This window comes from Notamacropus eugenii, chromosome 6, assembly GCF_028372415.1.
Source record: "Notamacropus eugenii isolate mMacEug1 chromosome 6, mMacEug1.pri_v2, whole genome shotgun sequence".
NCBI lineage: Eukaryota > Metazoa > Chordata > Mammalia > Diprotodontia > Macropodidae > Notamacropus > Notamacropus eugenii.
The window spans coordinates 305,154,816-305,179,827 of record NC_092877.1 but is presented as its reverse complement, the minus strand read 5'-3'; the positions used below and the strand labels follow the sequence as shown (position 1 = coordinate 305,179,827).

The window sequence follows — 25,012 nt, the reverse complement described above, 5'->3', positions numbered from 1 at the left end:
GGTATATAGGATTGTGATGGAATACTATTGTGCCAGAAGAAAAGGCAAGGAGGATGGTTTCAGAAATACGTGGGAAGATTTTTTTGGAGGGTGTGTGTGTGTGTGTGTGTGTGTGTGTGTGTGTGTGTGTATGCATACACACACATATATACATATAAATTGATGCAGAATGAAGTAAGCAGAACAGGGAGGAGACCATTGTAACAGCACTATTGTAACAATGATCAACTGTGAGAACCTTAGTTACCCTGAGGAAGATAGTGTTCTAAGGCTCCAGCCTTATTATGTGTTATTCCGCTTCCTGCCCTCTGTTTTGATATGTGCCCCATGCCTAGCATGCACTTCTTTCTGCCTCCCCTACTCTGTCATTTGCTTCAGAATCCTGTCAATCTTTCCCTTTTTACCCGAAGCCTTTCTTAATTCCCCAGCTGTTGGTTCCCTACTCCCCCCCCCGCATTAATCACTTTGTATTTGTTTTTATCTATCTCCTATATACTTATATGTGTACATACTTTCTCTCTGATAGAATGAAGCACTTCGAGGGTGGGGTTTCTTTCATTTTTGTTTTTTCTAGACACTTCATCATGACGTGGATTAAATGAGTCAGGGTTTGTTTTTGGAATTGTTCTTGTTGCTGGACAGCACCAGAGTGAGGCCCTCAGGGCCCCTCAAGTCAAACTGCTTCATTCATTTCTCCAGTTCTCACTTTTTGGGGGCATTCAGAAATGTCAGACTGGTTCTACTGCTTGTGAAATTACCTGGCATCATTTTACAGATGAAGAAACCAGGACTGTGAAAAGTTAAGTGACTTGTTCAGTGACATAGCTAGTAAGTAGAAAGACCAGGATTTGAACTGAGGTCTTTTTACTACACTATGCTGCACCAATTTCTGAGATATTATAATGATGTAGCAGTAAACATACAATGTTTCATTCTTTTTTTCCTCCAACAGGCTGTCAGCGATCCATAGGTCTGTCCAATGGAAAAGCTAAGGTGTGCAGCTACAGTGGATGGTATTACTGCAGTAGCTGTCATGTGGATGACCATTTTCTTATCCCAGCACGAATAGTTCACAATTGGGATATTTCAAAATATAAGGTACTTGCTAAAATTGAAAATTTGTTATAGCAAATTGGATGTTTGTACAAAACAAAATGGATAATAATAATGTAAATGTAAGGCCAATCAGTGTTCGTTCAGATTCCATAGTGTCTTTTCTAATGCTTTCTAAAAATCTATTTGCAGTTTAACTTTCTATAGCCAGACTTGTGACATGTTTTTATTTTACGTATTTAATTGGCTTACATAAAGTTATTCCTGCAATTTATTTTCATTCATAAAGTCTTGCAATTTATTGCAAGTGTCCGAAGAGAATGCTGATTGAAATAGTTCTTTTTTTATTAGATGTTTGTATCTCCAACATCATAGAACTAAAAAGAGTGACAATGTGTTGATGTCATATGTGTGAACATGCCAGTGATATTTGAAAGAAAGCCCTTGTATAAATCCAAGGTATTTTTATATCTTAAAAGGGACTCTTTGAAATCCAACTGGTTGAATCATTTTGATTCTTATAAGCCTCGATCACAATCACCATCAGTGGACATGCAGGGATGAGTGAGAACAAGAAAATATGCAGTATTTGGAAATTGAGGAAAGACATTAAATCTCTTGTTTAAGTATCAGAATCAATATCTATAGCTGACAGAAGAGGCTTCAAAACAAGGTATTTTCTCTTGATCTTTCCCTCTTCCATTTAGCCTAAAAGCATTCCACTAGAGGTCTGGCCATATATTTCCATATCTCAGTGTCTGGCAGCTTCTCCTACAGGGCTACTTTAGGGAAAAACATGGAGGTCCACATTTGGATGTTGAAGTACAGCATCCAGGAGTCAGCCAGGGCTCCCAGAAACTTCAAACTGTGTTTTATATTTTTGTGACAGAAGAGTCTTGGTAAATGGAAATCAATTAATATTGGATTATTTTTAATGTGGTTGCACTCTGTTACTCCTTAAAGCTCAGACTTCTGTAGAACAGTCTTCCAGTACACGGGTTTGAGGGCAGCTAGATGGCTCAGTGGATAGAGTGCTGGGCCTGAGTTCAGATCCGGCCTCAGACACTTACTAGATACGTAACCCTGGGCAAGTCACTTACCCTTTGTTTGCACTAACCCACTGGAAAAGGAAATGGTAAACCACTCCAACATCCTTTCCCAAAAAACTGTATGGACAGTGCGGTCCACAGGGTCACAAAGAATCAGGCACAATTCAGCAACAACCACAGTACTGTACAGCATTGAACCTAGAAGGGCAAAACCATAAAGATGGGGGCACAGGAGGCATAGAGAGCCATCTGGAGCCCTTATTCAGTTCAACCATTTTTTTCAAGTGTCCAGTAAGGAGCTGATCTGGAGGCTTTGGGTATAGAAGGATGAAAAACACAGACTGTCCTCAAGAAGCTTAGAGCCTGGCTAAACAAATATGTACAAAACAGCAGGAAAGAAACATTCAAGATGTAGGGATAGAACCTCAGAGTGTTGGCTGAAAGAGGAAGGTGACAAAATTCTACAAGGAGGAGCCTCACAGGGGTATAGTTATATAGCTAACATACCTAATGATGACCTGTAGGCATCAAGAAAAGGTGAAATGATATAACTCTGTTTAAGAAGGCAAGATATTATATCATGTGTTTTAGAAAGATTTCTATTCCAAATGCTACAATTTTTAAAGTTTTTATACTTGAGAGTTTCAGATATATACAAAATTTACTAATGAGGAATAGTTCCTACCAAGTGATTCCAGAAGAATGAGTTTTTCCAGTTCTATAATAATAACTCAGTTATGGAAATAATTGTTGAAAATTGAAAAAAATAAATTAATTAATTTGGGGAAAAAAAGAAAAAATATATAACAACTCAGACTTATATGCAGGTAAAATGTCGATAATCACTACTTACAAAAGTCATAAGTTTTTAAACTAGTAAGAGTTTAAAATTCACATACGGCATTATATTTTTCTCTCAGAAAAATTCATAAAATTCAGAGAAGTACATTGAATAGCATTCCATGTGATCTGAGGACTAATAAAATTTTTAAATTCAGTAGGCATTTGGTTCCAGAAAGCTGTAGTTCAAACATAGCATCTTTCCCTCAAGTCAACAAGCATTTATTAAGCACCGATGTGCCATTATACTAAACTAAAACCAAAAGTGGTTTTTTTATGCTATCTTCCATATTCTCTTTACCTAATTATTAAGGGGAAAAAACTTCTTTAGGTGCTTTAGTGATATGTGAGTGTGTGTGTGTGTGTGTGTGTGTGTGTGTGTGTGTGTGTGTGTGTGTGTGGTTTAAATAAATCTGTACCACAAATTTAAATAATGAACTTCTAAAAGGTTTTTTCTAAAACTTTACTAATTATTGCTTTATTCTAATTACATATTTTTCTCTATCCCCCTCACCACCAGTTTTGAAGAGAAAATACAGGTTAACTTTTCTCCCACTCCCTTCCTTTTGGTTGTCAGCAGCAACAGCAGTCAGTTACTATAAAGTCTTGAGTAGAGCACTTGAAATTAATGATCCATTTGCATAAAGATAAAGGTAAAGTACTAAAGTTGGGAACTTAGCTGAGACTTCATAGTAAATAATTATGCTTAGGTTTTACCACTTTATCAGCTAGAAAGATCATTTTTGCTCACATATGACTTCTAGTTAGACTGGCTGCTTCCTGAATGTGTCCATTGATCATAGTACCTTATAGCAAGACTATATACTGATAATAGTCTGGGTCCAAAATTGAAAAGAATCTCAATTTGGCATTTGGGATGTTTTACAGTTGTTTTACTTAGTTAGATTGCCCTAGACAAAAACCTGTCTCATGATTGAGAGACCAGCAAGGATGGAACCATAAGAAGAAACAGTATAGCCCAGCCTTCTCCCACAAGTACTCTAACAAAGATCAAGGAAGAATACCAGACCAAGTAGTGGTTCAGAAATCCAAGGATAAACCACAGTGAGTCATTTTTCCAGCCCATGTCAGCACAAGGAGATAGCCAGGGGCTTGTGGAAACAGGCAGAGGCCTGTGAACACTGGAGAGGGAGTCTGACCAGGGATGCCATACAGAGCCTTCCAGCAAGCGACTGGAGTGGGGCTGTGTACTAAGACAAGGGACAGGATTATGGATCTAGAATGCATGGGGTCTAAGGCTGCATACTGCAAAGATCATGAACAGGAGCTGGCTGGCAGCTTTATCCTCAAACCTCCCAAATCCCTGCTTAGTAAGATCTGGCATGGACTGAGGGAGCTGGCAGGAGGAGAAGGAGGAGAAAAAGAAGGAACAGTAGCTGCATGGTTTTGATTCAGGATTGGAGTTGTGGATTCAGTCATTTAAGCTGTCAACAAACATTTGTTAAGCACCAAATATTATGCAAAGTTCTGGGGATACAAAGAAAGGCAAAAACCTGAAACCAGAAAAGCAATCCTGGGGGCTTCCAAAGCATAAATCAGGAAGGCAGAGATCAGACTTTGCCTCAGATCAGATCACTTAGGGTGTGCTAGAGGTTTGCAGGTCCTTGAATGGAGCCATCCTGAAGATCCTTAAAGAGTATTACATTCAGTATTGAGAGAAAACAGCAGTAGTACCCCCGAGAATACAGATGAGCACTCCGGAAGCTCTCATAATCTGCCCTAACACAGAGTTTCAATTTTGGAAATAAAATTAGAAGAATGAGCAAATAAACAAAAAAAAAGACACCCATACTAAAAAAAAACTATTATGGAGCCACAATTGCCCAAGATGCAAACCCCAGTATCTGCAAGCAACAACAAAAACCACGTAGCTTGGTCACAAGGTCAACTAGAATTTCTAGAAGAAATGAAGCAAAAGTTTTTAAATGTTACCTTATAATGAAATGAGCTTTCTTGAGGAAACAATTGGAAAAGAAATGAAAGCACTAAAGGAATGACTGGAAGAAGACTTTAGTACAAAAGGAACAAGACTTTGCTAAGTAACAAATTCCCTGAAAATAAGGATGTACCAGATAGAAGCTAGTGACTTCTTGAGAAAACAAGGAATATTAAAAGAAAGTGAAAAGGCTTCAAAAAGTGAGAAAGAATATGAAGTATCTCATATCAAAAAAAAAATCTGACCTGGGAAAATAGGTAAAAAAACTTTTTTTACAAATCATTGGACAACCTGAAAGTCATGACCAGAAGGAAGATCCATGGTACTATGTTTCAAGAAATAATAAATGAAAACTGACCAGACCTGTTAGAACCAGAAGGCAAAAGAAAAAACTATTTACTAATCACTGACTGAAATAAACCTCCAAATGAATACTTGTAGTGAAAAATTCAAAGCTTCCATTCAAAGAAAAAATACTGTTAAGTGTAGAAAAAGAAAGAATTCAAGTATCAAGTTGCCACTAGTGAGGATTACACAAAATTTGACTTCTACTACTTTAAAGAAAAGGAGAGCTTGGAATAAAATATTCTTAAAGGTAAAAAAGATAATATACTTACAACCAAGGACAACTTACTCAGCAGAACAAAATATAATCCTTTGGGAGGAAAATGGATCTTTAATGAAATAGGAGACCTGCCTAATGAAAAAACAGATCTAAATAGAAACTTTGAAATGCAAACACAGGAATTAGGAGAAATATAAGAAGGTAAATATGTGAGCATTTTAAAAAGTCAGTGAAGGAATGGAGGGTTTATATTCTAATAGGGGAGGAAAAAAATATGTTCCCCTCAGAACCTTAATGTCATAAAGAACTAAAGAGGGAGTTAAATGACACAAAAGACCTGAAAGTAATTTTCTTATGTTTTGATGATCTTAAAGGAATAAAGTAAAAGGGAGGGGAAAAGGAATATAATAGAGAAGGAAAGGGGAGAATTAGAAGGGAATTTATCTCACATAATTTGAGTTTAGAAGACTCTAAAACTAAGGAAGAAATTGGATGTTTGGGCATCACTTTGATCTGAACTGGTCAAAGGACAGCAAAATACACATGGCCATGTAGAAAGATTTTATTGTAGAAATACATTTAACTCAACAGGAAAACAGAAGGAAACCAGGAGAGGGAAAAAGCAGAAGTAAGAGAAAGGGTAGACTCAGGGAGGAATTACTCATAAGCAAAATAAACTCTAGCCTTTGAAGGTGGATCATAAAGGAGTTTAAATGAAAATAAAGAAAGGGTAAGATCTTGTAACTGGTATCTGGGAAAAGGGAAGAGAAGAGGGACAGGAGATTGAAGGTAGAATATAAACCACTAGTGCTCTGCATACCCCTAACTCATCATGCTCTTCTCTGTGAAGAGCAGAGAGGAGAGCAAAAAGGAGAAAATGTATGTGAATAGAGTATTGGGAGAAATATAAAATTGATTATAACTGTGAATATGAGTAAGCTGTACTTAAACATAAAACAGAAGAGGATAGAACTAATTAGAAAGCAGAATCCAACAATATGTTGTTTTTCAAGAAACAAACTTAATATGTGAAGATTCACAGAATTAAAATAAGGGGCTGAAACAAAATGTGTTATGCTTCAACTGAACTTAAAAAAAGTTGGAGTAACAGTCATGTACTCATAAAAGGCAAAAGCAAAAATAGACTTGATTGAAAGAAACATATGGGGAAACTGGATTATCCTTAAAGGTGCTATACAAAAGGAATTAATATCAGTCCTTAACTTAAATACCCCAAATGATATAACATCCGAATCCTTCAAAGGAGAATTTATGTCACTTAGACATGAAAGGTCACATCATAAGCAAATTAAAGGAATGAGGAAGACGTTATCTTTCATATCTATGGGATGGATTAGAGTTCATAACCAAAAAAGGGATAAAGAGGATTTCAGAATATAAAAGACAATTTTTATTACATGAAATTTTTATAAGTTTGCAACCAACCAAAAATCAATTCAGTTAAAATTAAGAGTAAAATAGTTAGATGGGGAAAATCTTTATAGTAAATTTCTCTGATAAAGGTCTCATTTCCATGATATACGAGAGACAGATTCAAATTTATAAGAATAAGAGCAATTCCTCTATCAATAAATGATCAAAGCCTATAATGACAGTTTCAAAACTGTCAACAACCAAATGAAAAATGCTCCAAAACTCTGATAGAGAAATGCAAAGTAGATCAGTTCTGATTGGCAAAGCTGAGAAAAAAAGAAAATTACATTTGAGGGACTGTGGGGAAGCGGGCACATTAATGTATGATGAAGCTGTAAATTGGTCCAAATATTCTGGAAAGCAATTTGAAACTATGCCCCCAAACTCTTCATACCCTTTGACTTAGTGGTACCAAGTCTAGACCTATATTCCAAAGAATAAAGAAAGAGGAAAAAGACCCATATATAGAAAAATATGTATGGCTGCTCTTTTGTAGTGGCAAGAACTGGAAACTAAGCAGGTTCCCATCAGTTAAGGAGTGGCTAAGCAAATTATGGTATGTAAAGGTGATGTAATGCTATATCCTGTAAGACATTTGAAATGAATGGATAGTTTCAGAGAAACTTGGTAAAACTTCTATGAAATGGTAGAGAGTAAAGTGAATAGAACAAAAAGAACATTTTATTCCAGAGCAACATAATAAATATGGAAAGTCCAGAGAAGGTTGTTCAGTCATGATTCCAGAGGACCAGTGATGAATCATGTACTTATCTCTTAAAGGGGATGGAATCAATGCAGAATGAGTCATATTTTTCAATGCGGCTGATATGGAAATGTATTTTGTTTGACTTTGCACATTTGATACAAGGGTTTTGTTATTGGTTTGGTTTTTTTTTTCAATTTAGGGAGAGAGAAGATGGGAGGAAGAGAAAATAAATGCTTGTTAATTGGAAAAATAAAAGTTAGGAAAAACCTATGTCATCACTAATATTCTTTCATTGATGTATTAGCTGAAAATAATGAATCACAGTAATTTTTTCTCATTTAATTTAATTAAATTTTTTTGCCCAATTACATGTAAACAAAAAATTTTAGCATCCTTTTAAAACAATTTTGAATTCCAAATTCTTTCTCATCCTCCCTTCCCCCTTCCTTGAAAAGGCAAGCAATTTGATACACAATTATATGTGTGTAGTCATGCAAAACATTTCCATATTAGTCATGTTGCAAAAAGAAAACACAGACCAAAAAACAAAAATAATAAAGAAAGTTTAAAAAGTATTGCTTCAATTTGCATAGAGACTGCATTTCTTTCTTTGGAGTTGAATTTTCATCATAAGTCCTTCAGAACTAATTTGGACCATTGTATTGCTAAGAATAACTAAGTCATTCACAATTTATCATCATACAGTATTGTTATTACTGGGTACAATTTTCTCCTGGTACTGCACACTTTACTTTGTATCAGTTGCTATAAGATTTCCCAGGTTTTTCTGAAAGCATCCTGTTTGTCATTTCTTATAGCACAATAGTATTCTGTCACAATCATATACCAAAACTTGTTTAACCATTCCCCAGTTGATGGACCTCCCCCCAATTTCCATTTCTTTCCCATGACAAAAAGAGCTACTATAATTTCTTTTTTGTATGTACAGGTCATTTTCCTTTGATCTCTTTGGAGTATAGACCTAGTAGTGATATTGCTGAGTCAAAAGATGTGCACAGTTTGATTGTTCTTTGGGAATAGTTCAGATTGTGCTCCATAATGGTTGGATCAGGTCACACTTCCAACCGTGCGTTGGTGTCCCAATGTTTCCACATCCTCTCCAGCATTTATCCTTTTCTTTTTCTGTTGTATTAGCCAATCTGATAAATGTGAGGTGGTACTTCAAAATTGTTTTAATTTAAATTTCTCTAATCAGTAGTGATTTAGAGCGTTTTGTCGTATGTCTATATATACCTTTAATTCCTTTTTCTAAAAACTGTTCATACCCTTTGATTGTCACCTGGGGAATGATTCATATTTTTATAAACTTGACTCAGTCCTCTGTATATTTGAGAAATGAGGCCTTTATCAGAGAAACTTGTAAGAAAATATTTCCCAGTTTTCTGCATTCCTTCTAATCTTAGCAGCATTAGTTTCGTTTTTGTAAAACTTTTTAAGTGTAATGTAATTAAAATTATCCATTTTATATCCCATAATGCTTTATCTCTTCTTTGGTCATAAGTTCTTCCCTTAACCATAAATCTGACAGATAAAATATTCCATGCTCCCCTAATATACTTATAATATCACCCTTTATGTCTAAATCATGTCCCCATTTTTACCTTATCTCAGTATATAGTGTGATACCCAGTGTCTACCAAACTGCTTTCTAGTTTTCCCAGCAATTGTCTAATAGTGAATTCTTGTCCCAAAAACTTAGATCTTTGGGTTTGTCAAACCCTATATTACTCAGGTCCTTTACTACTGTGTATGGTATATTTAATCTATGCTACTGATCCACCATTCTATTTCTTAGCCAGTACCAGACTGTGTTGACGATTACCACTTTGTAATACAGTTGAAGATCTGGTACAGCTAAGCCACCTCCTTCACATTTTTTTTCACTGATCCCCTTGAAATTTTTGTCCTTTCGTTCTTCTAGGTAAATTCTGTTATTTTTTCTAATTCTGTAATTCTTTCGTAGTTTGATTGGTATGTCATTGAGTCAGTAAATTTAAGTAGAATTATCATTTTTATAATATTGGTTCAACCTACCCATGAGGAATTAATATTTCTCATATTGTTTAGATCTGATTTTATTTGTGTGAAAAGTGTTTTATAATTGTGTTCATATAGTTCCTGGGTTTGTCATGGTAGGTAGAAATCTCAAGTATTTTATTTTGTTTGTAGTGATTTTAAATGGAATTTTTCTTTCTTGATGGATTTTTTTTGATAATGTATATAAATGCTGATGATTGAAGTGTGTTTATTTTCTATACTGTAACTGCTGAAGTTGTTTATTGTTTCAACTAGTTTTTTAATTGATTTTCTAAGTTTCTCCAAGTACACTATCATATCATCTGCAAAGAGTGATAGTTTTATTTCTTCATTGCCTATTTTATTCTTCAATTTCCTTTTTCTCTCTTATTACTATACCTAGCATTTCTCTAACAATACTGAATAATAGTGCTGATAATGGGCATCCTTGCTTAACTCCTGATCTTATTGGAAAGACTTCTAGCTTATCCCCGTTACAGATAATGCTTGTTGATGGTTTAGGGAGATAGTATTTTTCATTTTAAGGAAGGCTATATGAATGAATATTATATTTTGTCAAAAGCTTTTTCTGGATTTATTGAGATAATTATATTATTTTTGGTTTTTTTATCAGTATGATCAGTTATGCTTAGAATTTTCCTAATGTTGAACCAGCCCTGCTTTCCTGGTATAAAACTCACCTGCTTATAGTGTGTGATCTTTGTGATATATTACCATAACCTCTTTGTGAGTACTTTGCTTACAATTTTTGCATTGATATTCATTAAGGAAATTTCCATTTTTGCTCTTTCTGGTTTAGATATCAGAACCATATTTGTGTTATAAAAGGAATTTGGCAGTATTCCTTCTTTGCTTATTTTTCCAGATAGCTTATATAGTATTGGAATTAATTATTCTTGAAATGTTTGGTAGAATTCACTTGAATTTTTTTCCTTAGGGGGCTCATTTATGGTTTGTTCAATTTCTTTTTCTAAGATAGGGGTTATTTAAGTATTCTATTCCCTCTTCTGGTAATCAAATTTATATTTTTAAATATTCATCCATTTCACTTAGATTGTCAGATGTATAGGGATATAATTAGGCTTAATATCTTCTAATAATTGCTACAATTTCATCTTCCTTGGTGGTGAATTCCCCCTTTTCATTTTTGATAGTAGCAGTTTGGTTTTCTTTTTTTGAAATTAAATTAACTAATGGTTTATTTTATTGGGTTTCCCTCCCCACCCCCCATAAAATCAGCTTCTAGTTTTATCTGTTCAATGATTTTTTTACTTTTAATTTTATTAATCTTGCCTTTGATTTTCAGAATTCCCAATTTGGTGTTTAATTGGGGATTTTAAATTGTTCTTTTTCTAACTTTTTAGTTGAATGCCCAATCCATTGATCTGCTTTTTCTGTCTTTATTAATGTAAGCATTTAGAGATACAAATGTTTCCTTCGGTACTGCTTTGGCTGTATCCCATAAGTTTTTGGCATGTTGTCTCATTGTTGCCATTCTCTTTAATAAAATTACTGTTTCTGTGATTTGTTATTTGACTCACACATTCATGGCCTTTATTCTGTGTGTGTTTCTATTTTAAGTATGTTTCTTATAAACAATGTATTATTGAATTCTAGTTCTTAGTCCATTCTTCTTTCCTCTTCCTTTTTATGAGTGAGTTCATCACATTCACATTCACAGTTACAATGATTAACTGTGTATATTCCTCCATCCTATTTTTTTCCTTGTTTGTCTTTCTCTCTCTTTACCCTCAAAAGTCTGTTTTGCTTTTGACCACAACCTTCCTTAATATGTCTTCTCTTCTATTAGTCTCTCTCCCTTCTTTTATCCCCTTCTCCTCCTATTTCTCTGTAGATTAAGATAGATTTCTGTAGCCAACTGTGTATATTATTCCCTTTTTGAGCCAATTCCAGTGAGAATAAGGTTCAGGTTTGCCCACCATGCCCACCTCATTTTCCCCTCCATTGTAAAAGCTCTTCCTTTCATGCCTCTTTTATGTGAAATAATTTCTCCCATTCTTCCTCTCCTTTCCCCCTTCTTTCAGCGTATCCCTCTTTCTCACCCCTTAATTTTATTTTTTGAAATCATCTCATCATAGTTGTCTCTTACCTGTGCCCTCTCTCTATGTATACTTCTAACTGCCCTAATAATGAGAAAAACTCCTAGGAGTTACAAGTATCATCTTCCCATAAAGAAATGTAAACATTTTAACCTTATTTATTTCTTTATGATTTCTCTTTCATGTTTACCTTTTTATATTTCTCTTGAGTCTTGCATTTGAAAGTCATCAGTTCTGGTCTTTTTATCAGGAATGCTTGAAAGGACACCATTTCATCAAATATCCATTTTTTCCTCTGGAGGATTATCCTAAGTTTTTCTGAATAGGTTATTCTTGGTTGTAATCCTAGCTCTTTTGCCTTCTGGAATATCATATTCCAAGCCCTCCAATCCTTTAGTGTGGAAGATACTAAATCTTGTGTGATACAGACTGTGGCTCCACAATATTTGAATTATTTCTTTTTGGCTGTTTGAAATATTTTTTCCTTGAACTGGGAGCTCTGGAATTTGGCTACAATATTCCTGGGAGTTTTCATTTTGACATCTCTTTCAGGAGTTGATTGGTGGATTCTTTCAATTTCTGTTTTACTCTCTGGTTCTAAAATGTCAGGGAATCTCAGAGTAGGAAGGAAACTCAGAGATGTAGTACATGTAATCTAACCCATACCTGGTCAGTGGAACAACAGAGGTATCAAACTCTGCCTGCAGACCAAAAGTTCCTGAGTGCTGCCTGACCCTATTGGGAAATGTTTAACAAATAAATAAAATATATATAGTGTTAATTTATGGTTTTCTAAGTCACTGATGCCATAGGTATAGGGGTTAGGAAGAGAGGTAGTTAGATCTTATAGTCATTTCTGCCTTATAAAGGGATAGGAAAAATGTAAAATTACTTTGTTCTTCCACCCACAGTCTTAGCTTCATGTGTACTTACCAGCTGACTCCCTTTCTTCTGGCACTGAAATCTTTACCTATGAAGCCAGAGAGTACCAGGGAGGAGGAGGGAATCAGCATTTATATAGTACCTGCTATGTGCTAGGCACTGCACTTTACTCATTTGATGCTCACAGTAACTCTATAATGTGAGGTGGGTGCTATTATTATCCATGTTTTACAGTTGAGGAAACTGAAGCAAACAGAAATGAAGAGACTTGCCTAGAGTTACACAGATAACAAGGTGATCTCTGTCTGAGTTGAATTTGAACTCAGATCTTCTTGACTTCAAGCCTAGCTATCTAACCACCACAGCAGCTAGCTAGTGACTTCATAGTTTCCACTGCTTCACCTCAAAGAAGAAAGAATGGCGAAGAGGCTTTGTTGCTTTGTTTTCTGAACATCTTCTATACCTCTCAAACACAAGGCACTGTGCTCACCTTATTTCATTCCTGATATCCACCTCCCTGCATTACCACCCATGAGTGCCCCCTCCAGATCATTCCAGGGCTTTACTATTTTTTATCTAATACATAGATTTTTTTTCTTTTAATACTTAACAAGTGAAAATTGACTCAAAAGGTAATGGGCACTGAGAGACCCTTGATTCTCCCAGAGTCTCTTAAAAAGGGCAGCAGACCTGTCAATTGTCTTATGCAAACTACTCTCTGGAGTGAGTTGTTCATAGTGAAAAAGATTTTTATATAAATGTCATATCCTTGAAGGTAACAAATGGAATAAATTTTTGTGCTCTTAATAAAAAGGTAATAGGCAGGTAAAAAAAAGTTAGAAAGATTAAATGAACTTGGGCAAGGTATGGAACATGAAGAAAATTACATTTCTCAAAGTATTCCTAAGCTGTTTAAGAAAGCCAGTAAGACTTTTTTTTTAAGCAAGTAAGCTCTTAAAGGGCAGGTATGAAGCTAGATGATTTCATTCTGATCATCTCTCATTGGCATTAGGCATATTTATATCCCATTTATTCCTTTCATTGCTCTCCTACAAGAATTTAACTTAATGCTACTGACTGTGAAGATCAATTTAGTTTAGACACAGGTTCCCAGACCAAGCATCTTTGTATGAGATCTGTTTGCAGCCATCCTTCCCTTAATAGAAAGTACGTGACTACCTCCATATCCATTTTGAATATTGAATTAATAGCTTGGCAGGAACAGAAAGAAATATCTTATCATCCTAAGGGTTTTCTCTTTTGACCTCCTACAGTGTTTATTCCTAGTTATTTTGAAAGCAGTGCTTTTATCTATTTTCCAGAGTCCACACTTCAAATTGGATTGAGCTTCTGGCTTACAAAATAGATAATTGTTGTGACTTTAAAGCCATTTTCCTAAGGAACATATTCTCCCCAGAGCATTTTCTCGCTCCCTCTGTAAGTCATTGAAATGTCATATGCTGTAGAAGTAGTAGAAAACTGTTCAGACTTGATCTGCTTGTCTCCATCGGCTCTCCCTGGCCCCCAAATAGTTCTCTTTGTCACAAATCCCGTGTTCCATTACCTGTTCTTCATGTACTGTTTAACTAGGAATTTCTCATGTTATATGAAACAAATTACATTACTGAATTTTAATGGGAATTTGTGGTAGGTGTTGTTATCCTTGTTTTGCTAATGGTTATGTAACTGGTGGCAAAATAGATTCCTATTCAACAGCTTTAAGGGACCAAAATGCTTATTTTACATGTGGCAAAATATTATCTTGTTTGAATACTGTAATAAACTTTTGGCTAATGTAAGTTTGGGCAGAGGATAGTTTCCCAAGGGAGAAAATCTATTTAACTAAGAGTCAGGGGGAAGGGAGTAGAGGTGGTCGTGCAAAAAGACAATGTCAGAGAGATAAGTTTACATGGATTCTTGTGTGTCTGGTTGCAAGCCAGGAATATTGGAGGAAACATGGAGTTTGGAAGAGATTTGAGGTAGAGGAGAAAGGGCTCCTAGGTCTGAGCAGATACTCAGACCCAAAAGACTCCTCAGGTTATCGAGTGAATTCATCATACAGTTGCCTGAGTTTGCTTTAAGGTTGTTCTTAAAAGCCAATGAATGTATGAGAAGAAATTTGGGGAGTGTGGGTCTCAGACAAACTGGGAAAACAGTCAAATTGACCTTTTTTATGGGAACACTCAAGTATGAAGTTCAGGCCAAGAACATTGTACTAATTTGTTAAGGCCTTTTTGTTCTCAATCCTAATTAGTTTAACAGTAGTCTGACCTTGATTATAGGCCACCAAGTTTGTTTGTACATTTTGTGCAGGAAGAAGTCAAATACAAGGATCATAACAATTTTTATAATTTTTTTCTTACTGCTATGTTCTTTTCTATGCATTTAAACTAAAAAATGTTAACATGGCCTTGCATTCCTATATGGTTTTCATTCTGTGATGCACCTCACAAAAGCAATCAATTTTTGACCACAGAAATTCACAAAGCCGATCCAATAAAGCAAGAGTGCTGGACTCAGTTAGGAAGACCCGGGTTCAAATAACTGTGTGACTTTGAGCAGTTCACTTAACCTTTCTATGCATCAGCTTTCTTATCTTTAAAATGTACTTGATGAAGTCTAAGGTCCTTTCCAGCTCTAAAGATGTAATCCTGTGAGAGCATTGTTCTCCAGCAGTGAAAGAGAATATTCATGCTGGTAAAATCATATTTACTTAAAAAACAGAATTTCTTAACCTTTTTTGTGTCCTTTGGCAATCTGATGAAAGTTATGGACTCGTCAGAATAAATTCATTACATACATAAAATCAAATACGTAGGATTACAAAGGGAACCAATTATAGTAAATAGTTATCCATTTTTTTAAAGTTCACAGATCCCAGTTTAAGAACCCCTAAATTAAAGTTTTGTAGAGATATCTTATGTATCCTATTTACATAAAGAAAAAATAATAATTTTCATAGTTTATGTCCTGAAAGTCCAACTATAATAACATTTTTAAAATCAGGCCTGGTTAAAAAATAATGAAATGTTTGACTTCAATGAATTTTCCAGATAATTTGTTTGTAAAATATAGAATTTCAGTTATCTTGGAAAACTTAAATTAAAAAAAAATCAAAACTTTAAAAAAAATGTTTAACTGGGGCAAAAGTCTTTATACTTTCTTAAACAGAATGTATGTCCACACATCAAGGATCTGGGATTTCATCAGTAGGAATATTCCCTCCACCTACAGATCCCAGCTTCTTTATAATTAGCACAGGGTAGTGATTAGGAGTGGTCCACCAGTTTGGCATCCAACTGTAGTTTGTCCTTGTCCAGCTGATTCACTTTCTTAATCAGTATTAATCAATAAGAGTTTATTAAGTCGGCAGTGAAGTGCACAGGTATTTATTAAATGCCAACAGCATGCCAGCTGTTATGCTAGGGGTAGATATACATATCCAAAGAATGAAACAATCCCTGTTCTCAAGAAACTTATATTTTAACTCAGAAACAAGTACATATATAGATAGAGTGTTTGCAGAATAAATACAAATAAAAACAAGATAATTAAAGTCGTTACCACATTGGTGGGGATACATTTGCAATGAATAAAACCATCCCCAGTCTCTAGTAACTTTCATCCTGAGAAACAAGTGCATACAGAAGTTCGTACAGCATGTAAAGAAAACAGATACAAATAAACGCAGAGTAGTTAGGGAGAGGTGACACCAAGAAGGCTTCATGGAGAGGCTGGTATTTGAGCTGTGCCAGAAGAAAGAACAATTCCCTGAAGTGGAGGGGAGGTGTATCAAGTACATTCAAGCCTTGGGTAAACATCAGTACAAAGGCCCAGAGACAGAAGAGGCTTCTTCTTTCATTTATCTTCTAGAGAGAAGGCGAATTCCTACGAATCACAGTGTACAAAAAGGGAAGTAAAGACCAGTGAGATTGGAAAGACAGGTCAGGGTTAGCTTCGATAGACAGATGAGAATTTCTGTTTGGTTCTAGGGACAACGGAAAGCCACGAGAGCTCACTGACTGAGTAGGGAGGGGACGTGATCAGATTTTTACATAAGGAAACTGACAACACGCGGTTCATGGATTGTGTCCCCTCCAGCAGAGCTATGGAAGATGCAGCATGGTCTTGGAGAATCAGATGAAGTGAGGATAGTTATGGTGGCCCAAGTAGTTATTCAACCAAAGGTAATGATTCCTCTTTAGTACACATCTGTGGCAGATGTTGCAGAGTACATTTGGCCTGGTTTGGGATAAATGTACTTCTGAAAAATACATTAGCTTCATTTTTGGCCGGGGCTGCATATCCTGATAGTAACCAAAGAGGAAGAGAAGGTGCCAGTTATTGTAGAAGTACCAGCAGATAAAAAGGATAGGAAAGATGTAGAAGATGAGCGGGAAGACACTTAGGTAGAAAGGAGCAATGCTCAACCTCCCTGGTCTGAGGAACAGTCCAGTAAATGCAGTGTAAAACTAGCAGGTCATGCTCTCAGTCAGCAGACAGTCTTGAACGTCGAGTCAAGGACTGTAGGGATGATGATAGCACCTCCCTGCCCCCAAAGAAAGGGGAGCATAGGGAATGCAGAAAGTTTTTTCAGACATCATCAGAGGCACAGGCATGCTGGTCCTAGCAAAAGGTTTTGGTGGCTTTGAATGTCTTCCTGCTGCCTGCTGGGCAACTAGGCAGTCAGACCCTAAGATCTCCATGAGTATATGCTGCTCCTGCAGTCTCAGCATTCTGGGCCAGTGCTGACAGTGCTTCCTAACCCACCATTCCCAACCTGTAATGGCAGCGGCATTTGGATAAAAAATGATTACTCTCATCTCGTAATGAGCCTCTGTCTACTTAGTCTGGTTCTCAGAGAGCTAATATAGGTCATAACTAGACCAAGGCATCACACTGGCTATATGTGTTCCATGGCATAACCTTCAAGAACCAAAGATTCTCAGAATAACCCAAGAATCCACACCACAATGAAATGTCAGAGGATGTCAGTGGAAGAAGTAATATACTGCACATAATCTAGCTTTCTATTGATTTGAGGCGATCACAATGAATGCTAAGTTATTATACTCTATTGTAATAAAAAGTAGTGCATTTGGAGGCTATTCAGATGTTTAGCACAGTTAGCCCCTACAATGAATGAATTCAGGTAAATGTGCTTTTTGAGTTCTCAAAAAAAAAAACATATAACAAACAAATCTATCTTTTCTATTACTTTTGTCTGTAATTCCTCACTGTTCTCGATGTTCCTAATTCTAGTGTGCTCCTTATCCCCGTCTAATTTTCTGCTTCTCTTCTGCTGTGAGCTTAAAGACTAGGTAGGCAGTAAAGAGAAATGCTGGGTCAGAACTCAGGAAGACCTGAATTCAAATCCAGCCATAGACACTTACTAACTCTGTGATCATGGCCAAATCACTTAACCTCTGTTTGCCTCTGTTTCCTCACCTATAATAATAGTACCTACCTCCTAGGGTGGTTATGGCATTCAAATGAGAAAATATTTGTAAAAAGCACTTAGCGCAGCATCTTGCACGTAATAGCCATGATGCTAGCTATTGTGGTTATTATTATTTCCTTAGCTTGTTATCATATTATGTTAAATGAATACTGGCCTTTGAGGAGGGCCCAAGGGATTCTTGAATGAGTAAAATGCTTGAGCTTTAACTAATGAATGCTATAGTATCTACTGGGAAGGGGAGGGGAGAGACAATTACTTTCAGATACCTGTTTTCAAAGTTAAGGTTTCTGAATAAGGAGCCTGTGTAAAGTAAAGTGTTACTTTATTTTAGTTTTTGTTGTAGAGTTGAATATCACAAAGTGGAATCTATGTTCCAATATTCTACTTAATTTATAATCCTTTGGTTGATCCTGATTTGTGCTATTTAATATCTAATCTTTACTTTGATCCCATTTGCTGATGCTTGCTTCAGGAGAATTCCCAGTTAATTGGTGAAAGTATGTATACAGAAGGGAAATCTGAAAGGCAAAGAGAAATTGAATGTATTCTTTCATTCATTTGAAAAATTAGTGGAACTACACAGGGCTATTTTCAAGTCATTTAATATATGGTCATCCTTTAATAATAAAAATCAGGTGTCATAAAATCCCTAACATTTCTCCTTTCTAGGTATTAACTATAGTCCTAAAAATGCTTTAGGGCATGTAGGTGGTACAGTGGATAGAGCACCAGTGCAGGAGTCAAGAGGACCTGAGTTCAAATCTCACCTCATACACTTGACACTCACTAGCTGTGTGATCTTGGGCAAGTCACTTAACCCCAATTGCCTTATCCTGGCTCATCTGCAGTCATCCTGATAAGTATCTGATCACTGGATTCAGATGGCTCTGGAGGAGAAGTGAGGCTGGTGACCTGCACAGCTCTCCCTTACTCAAAACAAAAGTCATGGGGGCGGAGCCAAGATGGCGGAGTAGAAAGACGCACATACACATAGCTCTGAACCCACAACCCATAGAATGGCTACAGGGAAGTAACTCACGGCGAATTCCGCACCCAGAGGCCACGGAACATAGGAGCGAGGGAGATTTCTGTTCCAGAGAGACCTGCAAACCTCTCGCGGGGGGTCCTTCGCGCTGCGGACTGGGCGCCGGGACTGGGAGCTGAGTGCAGCCCTGCCGCGGGCCGCGGCACCGAGAGGAAAAGATCCAAGCAGGCTTCACAGACAGGATCTCCAGCGGCCACGCGGGTCCCTCCACCCACAGAGGGATCTGCAAACCTCTCGCAAAAGGTCCGTCGCGCTGCAGACACAAAGCCCAGCCCAGACCTGCTGCGGCCACGGCTGCGGCACCGAGAGAAACAGATCCGAGCAGGCTTCAGGGACGGGTTCTCCAGCGGCCGCACAAGTCCCTCCACCCACAGGTGACAGGGGTGGGTGAGAGAGTCTCTTTGGCGGGTCGAGAGGGGAGTGGGGTGCCCCCATAATTCAGGCCCCCCCATGAGGTAGAAGCTGAGAGGCGGCTGCAGACAGGGGCTCCCCAAGCGGGCGGGAGCTTGAATCCATTGCGGAAGGTCTGCGCATAAACCCCCTGAGGGAACTGTGCCTGAGAGGTGGCCCTGCCCCGATCTCAGCACCAGATCATAATCTCATACTGAATAGCAGCCCTGCCCCCGCCAAAAGCCCTGAGGCTGGAAGCAGCATTTGAATCTCAGACCACAAACACGGGCTGGGAGGATCAGGAGGTGAGGTGGGTGTGAGGAAAATATTCAGAGGTCAAGTCACTGGCTGGGAAAATGCCCAGAAAAGGGAAAAGAAATAAGACTATAGAAGGTTACTTTCTTGGCGAACAGGCATTTCCTCCCTTCCTTTCTGATGAGGAAGAACAATGCTTACCATCAGGCAAAGACACAGAAATCAAGGCTTCTGTGTCCCAGCCCACCCAATGGGCTCAGGCCATGGAAGAGCTCAAAAAGAATTTTGAAAATCAAGTTAGAGAGGTGGAGGAAAAGCTGGGAAGAGAAATGAGAGACATGAAGTCAAAGCATGAACAGCAGATCAGCTCCCTGCTAAGGGAGACCCAAAAAAATGTTGAAGAAATTAACACCTTAAAAACTAGCCTAACTCAATTGGCAAAAGAGGTTCAAAAAGCCAATGAGGAGAAGAATGCTTTCAAAAGCAGAATTAGCCAAATGGAAAAGGAGATTCAAAAGCTCACTGAAGAAAATAGTTCTTTCAAAATTAGAATGGCACAGATGGAGGCTAATGACTTTATGCAAAACCAAGAAATCACAGAACAAAGAGAGAAGAATGGAAAAATGGAAGATAATGTGAAATATCTCATTGGAAAAACAACAGACCTGGAAAATAGATCCAGGAGAGACAATTTAAAAATTATGGGACTACCTGAAAGCCATGATCAAAAGAAGAGCCTAGACATCATCCTTCATGAAATTATCAAGGAAAACTGCCCTGAGATTCTAGAACCAGAGGGCAAAATAAATATTCAAGGAATCCACAGAACACCGCCTGAAAGAGATCCAAAAAGAGAAACTCCTAGGAACATTGTGGCCAAATTCCAGAGTTCCCAGGTCAAGGAGAAAATACTGCAGGCAGCTAGAAAGAAACAATTCAAGTATTGTGGAAATACAATCAGGATAACACAAGATCTAGCAGCCTCTACATTAAGGGATCGAAGGGCATGGAACAGTATATTCCAGAAGTCAAAGGAACTAGGACTAAAACCAAGAATCACCTACCCAGCAAAACTGAGTATAATACTTCAGGGGAAAAAATGGTCTTTCAATGAAATAGAGGATTTTCAAGTATTCTTGATGAAAAGACCAGAGCTGAAAAGAAAATTTGACTTTCAAACACAAGAATGAAGAGAACCATGAAAAGGTGAACAGCAAAGAGAAGTCATAAGGGACTTACTAAAGCTGAACTGTTTACATTCCTACATGGAAAGACAATATTTGTAACTCTTGAAACATTTCAGTATCTGGGTACTGGGTGGGATTACACATGCACACACGCTCACATACATAGAGACAGAGTGCACAGAGTGAATTGAATAGGATGGGATCATATCTTTAAAACAAAATGAAATCAAGCAGTGAGAGAGAAATATATTGGGAAGAGAAAGGGAGAAATGGAATGGGGCAAATTATCTCTCATAAAAGAGGCAATCAAAAGACTCATTAGTGGAGGGATAAAGAGGGGAGGTGAGAGAAAAACATGAAGTCTACTCTCATCACATTCCACTAAAGAAAAGAATAAAGTGCACACTCATTTTGGTAGGAAAACCTATCTCACAATACAGGAAAGTGGGGGATAAGGGGACAAGCAGGGTGGGGGGGATGATAGAAGGCAGGGCATGAGGAGGAGAGTGCAATTCGAGGTCGACACTCATGGGGAGGGATAGGATCAAAAGAGAATAGAAGTAATGGGGGACAGGATAGGATGGAGGGAAATATAGTTAGTCCTATACAACACAACTATTATGGAAGTCATTTGCAAAACTACACAGATATGGCCTATATTGAATTGCTTGCCTTCCAAAGGGAAGGGGTGGGGAGGGAGGGAGGAAGAGAAGTTGGAACTCAAAGTGTTAGGATCAACTGTCGAGTAATGTTCTTGCCACTAGGAAATAAGAAAAACAGGTAAAGGGGTATAGAAAGCTATCTGGCCCTACAGGACAAAAGAGAAGATGGAGACAAGGGCAGAGAGGGATGATAGAAGAGAGAGCAGATTGGTCATAGGGGCAATTAGAATGCTTGGTGTTTGGGGGGGGAGGGGATAAAAGGGGAGAAAATTTGTAACCCAAAATTTTGTGAAAATGAATGTTAAAAGTTAAATAAATAAATTTAATAATGAAAAAAAAAAAAAGTCATGTCATTATTTCTCTGATGGCATGGTCTTCTTCGGCAACAAAGGACGAACACACAAAAGTGCTGTATCCCATTATTTTTATTTTAGGTCTGTTTACAGCTGGATCTTCCAGCAACATCAGAAATGATCCTTTGTAAATAACAATTTTTTTTTAAATGTTTTTTCTTTTGTTTAATAGATGAGAAGCAGGATACTGGATATGAACATAAATAGATCCATACTAGGAATTTTTTCATGTAAAGCTAAAATAATTGGAAGAGGAAAAAAGGGGATTGCTCACAGGATATCTGTACTGGGAGAGGAGGTAATCTATACCCTGAAAGAATCTGGTCCTCATCATCTCAGGGGCTATGACAGGGAAAGGGGTTTGGGGGTGTGAAGGCGTACTGAGAGAAGGAGCTCACCTGGGATTAGTAGCCAATGTAGGACTGATACAGGTGAGAAACAGATATGACAGTTGCTATGGGAAAGAAATGTTTCTTCCCCATCAATTAATTTTCTAAATGTTAGTACCCTGTGGAAAAGCCTCATTCTTCCCACATTGGTTATAGTTCTGGATTTGACTACATTAAACCTCTGTATTTCACTTGCAAGATTAGTATGTGGGGGGAAAATTTTTGTCTCTCATAAAGGAGAAAAATGTGGAGAAACAATTTCATTTTTATGACCTATCTTATTTTAAATTAGTTTTTTATTATCTTCTGTTTCTTATATCATCATGGTTCTACTAAATATCCATCCCACTTTCCCTCCCAGAGAGGCACCCTATATAACATATGGTACTTTTAGAGAGGTAAAAAAAATCAGCACAACTGACCAATACGTTGAAAAAGTTCAAAAACTTGTGCAGTGTGTAACACCTGTGGACCTCCACAGGGTTGTGAGTGTCCTTTCATAACTCTTCATTGGAGTCCTGCTTGATCTTTATAATTTTGTCACTTTTGATTTTTTGGTTATTTCATTCTTTCTGTTTACATTATTGTAGTTACTGTATATATTGTTTTCTTGGTTCTACTTATTTTACTCTGCATCATTTCATATAGATCTTTCTTTTCCTGCTTCTCTGTATTCATCATATACATCATTTCTTACATCACAGTAATATTCCATTTTATTCCTGTAGCACACTTTGTTAAGCATTCCCCATTTGATGGGCATATACTTTGTTGCCAATTCTTAGCTATCACAGAAAGTACTGTTATAAATATTTATATGTATCCAAGAACTTTTGTCTTAACAATGATTTCCTTGGGGTATAAACCTAGTAATGGAACCTCCAATTGAAAGGGCATATACATTTTAGTCACTTTATTTGCATAATTCCAAATTTCTTTGCAAAATTTTGCAAGTTACAGTTCCACCAACAATAAATTCATGTGCCTATCTTTCCACAATCCCTTTAACATTGACTATCATATTTTGTCATTTTTGCCAATTTGTAGGCTATGAGTTGAACCTTCAGGGCTGTTTTGATTTGCATTTCTCCTTTTATTAGTAATGTGGTGAATTCTTTCATGTTGTTGCGAATATTTTACAATTCTTTTGAAAATATTTCTTCATGTCTTTTGACCACTTATCTCTGGGGGAATGGATATCATTAGTTTTATATGTATTTATTAATTGTTCATATATCATAACTACTAAGTTTTTTTTCCTATTTGACCACTCCCATTCATCATCCAAGGAGCATTAATGTTGTCTGTGTAGAAGCTTTTCAGTTTCAAGTAATCAAAGTTATCTATTTTATCTTTTATAATTGCCTCTGTGTGTTGTTTGGTTAAGAATACATCTTCTCCCCATGGCTGTGAAAAATATAAAATCCATTCCTCATCTAATTTTTATAATATTTCTTTAATATTATTAAATATCATTTAGAATATACTGTGGAATATGGCATAAGATGTTGGTTTAAGCTTAATTTCTGTGAGACTACTTTCCAGTTTTCACAGCAGTTTTTATCAGATAAAGAACTTTTCCATAGGTAATTTATGTTTTCCACTTTATTGAACACTGAGATATTGGGTTCCACTATTTCTGATTCTCCCTTGTCTAGTATATTCCACTGATATACCTATTTTTTAGCCAATATTGGATGGCTTTGCTGACTGCTATTTTATAATTTAGTTTGAGGTCTAGAAGTACTATTCTCCTTTCATCCCTGCATACTTTTATCATTTCCCTTGATATTTTGGATCTTTTGCTTTTCTAAATGAATTTTGTTATTATTTTTTCAAATTCTGTAAAGTATCCCCTTAACAATTTGACTGGCATAGCATTAAAAATATAAATTAATTTTGGTAGTATTGTCATTGTTATTATATCGGCAGGGCTTAGCCATGAGCACTGAATATTCCTCTAGCTGTTTAAGTTATTCTTTATTTCAATATGGGCTTTGTAATTGGATCTATACAAATCTTTTGTGTGCTTTGGAAGGTTGATCCCCAATTATTTCATGTATTTTGTAGTTATTTGGAATGAGATTCCCCTTTCTTTTATTGCTTCTTATGTCTTATTATTATTATATAGAAATACTTTTGGTCTCTAAGGATTTATTTTATGGCCTTTGCTAAAGTTATTTATCATCTCAGCTAGTATCTTTGCTGATTCTCTGGGATTTTCCAAGTAAACCATCATGTCATTAGCAAATAGTGATTCTGGAATGTAGGTATTGTTTCTGACAACCAATTTTTTTTTTTTTTGCTATTTTGTATTTGTATATTTTGCTATTGAAAATTATCAAATATAGGAAGCAATTTATCTGTCTCCACTCACACATTACAATTACTAACATGCAGTGTGTGCTTTGTACTGTTTAATGATTTCATTAATTCATTATGGTAGGTGTTATTTAAGTGAATTAGGTCTTAGAGTTTAGTCATTTAGGCTTGGTATGGATAATTACAGTAGTGGCTTCTCTCCCTGTCCTGTCTATAAAACTTTTAATTCTTAGGATCTTTGTAAGGAATATTTTTTTTCCTTTTTGTCTTACATATGACATTTTTAGTTGCCGTGATGAATGCCTTTTGTCCTTTTGTTCCCCTCCTACAAGGTAGCCCTGTTG

General features: G+C 36.6%; 1 protein-coding gene across 6 annotated transcripts in view; it reads left to right on the top strand.

The window, feature by feature from the left end:
* Positions 1-25,012, top strand: part of PLEKHM3 (pleckstrin homology domain containing M3) — a 209,441-nt gene that overhangs the window by 69,608 nt on the left and 114,821 nt on the right. For 5 of the 6 annotated variants that reach the window (XR_011968868.1, XM_072617409.1, XM_072617408.1 and 2 more), the window contains exons 4-5: positions 953-1,098; positions 22,130-22,255. Coding sequence is in view for 5 of the 6 variants with exons in the window: in XM_072617409.1 (XP_072473510.1) it covers positions 953-1,098; positions 22,130-22,255 (272 nt within the window). In the remaining variant the exon portion in view is untranslated. The remainder of the gene's footprint in view (positions 1-952; positions 1,099-22,129; positions 22,256-25,012) is intronic. The other variant, XM_072617410.1, reaches the window with a different exon arrangement.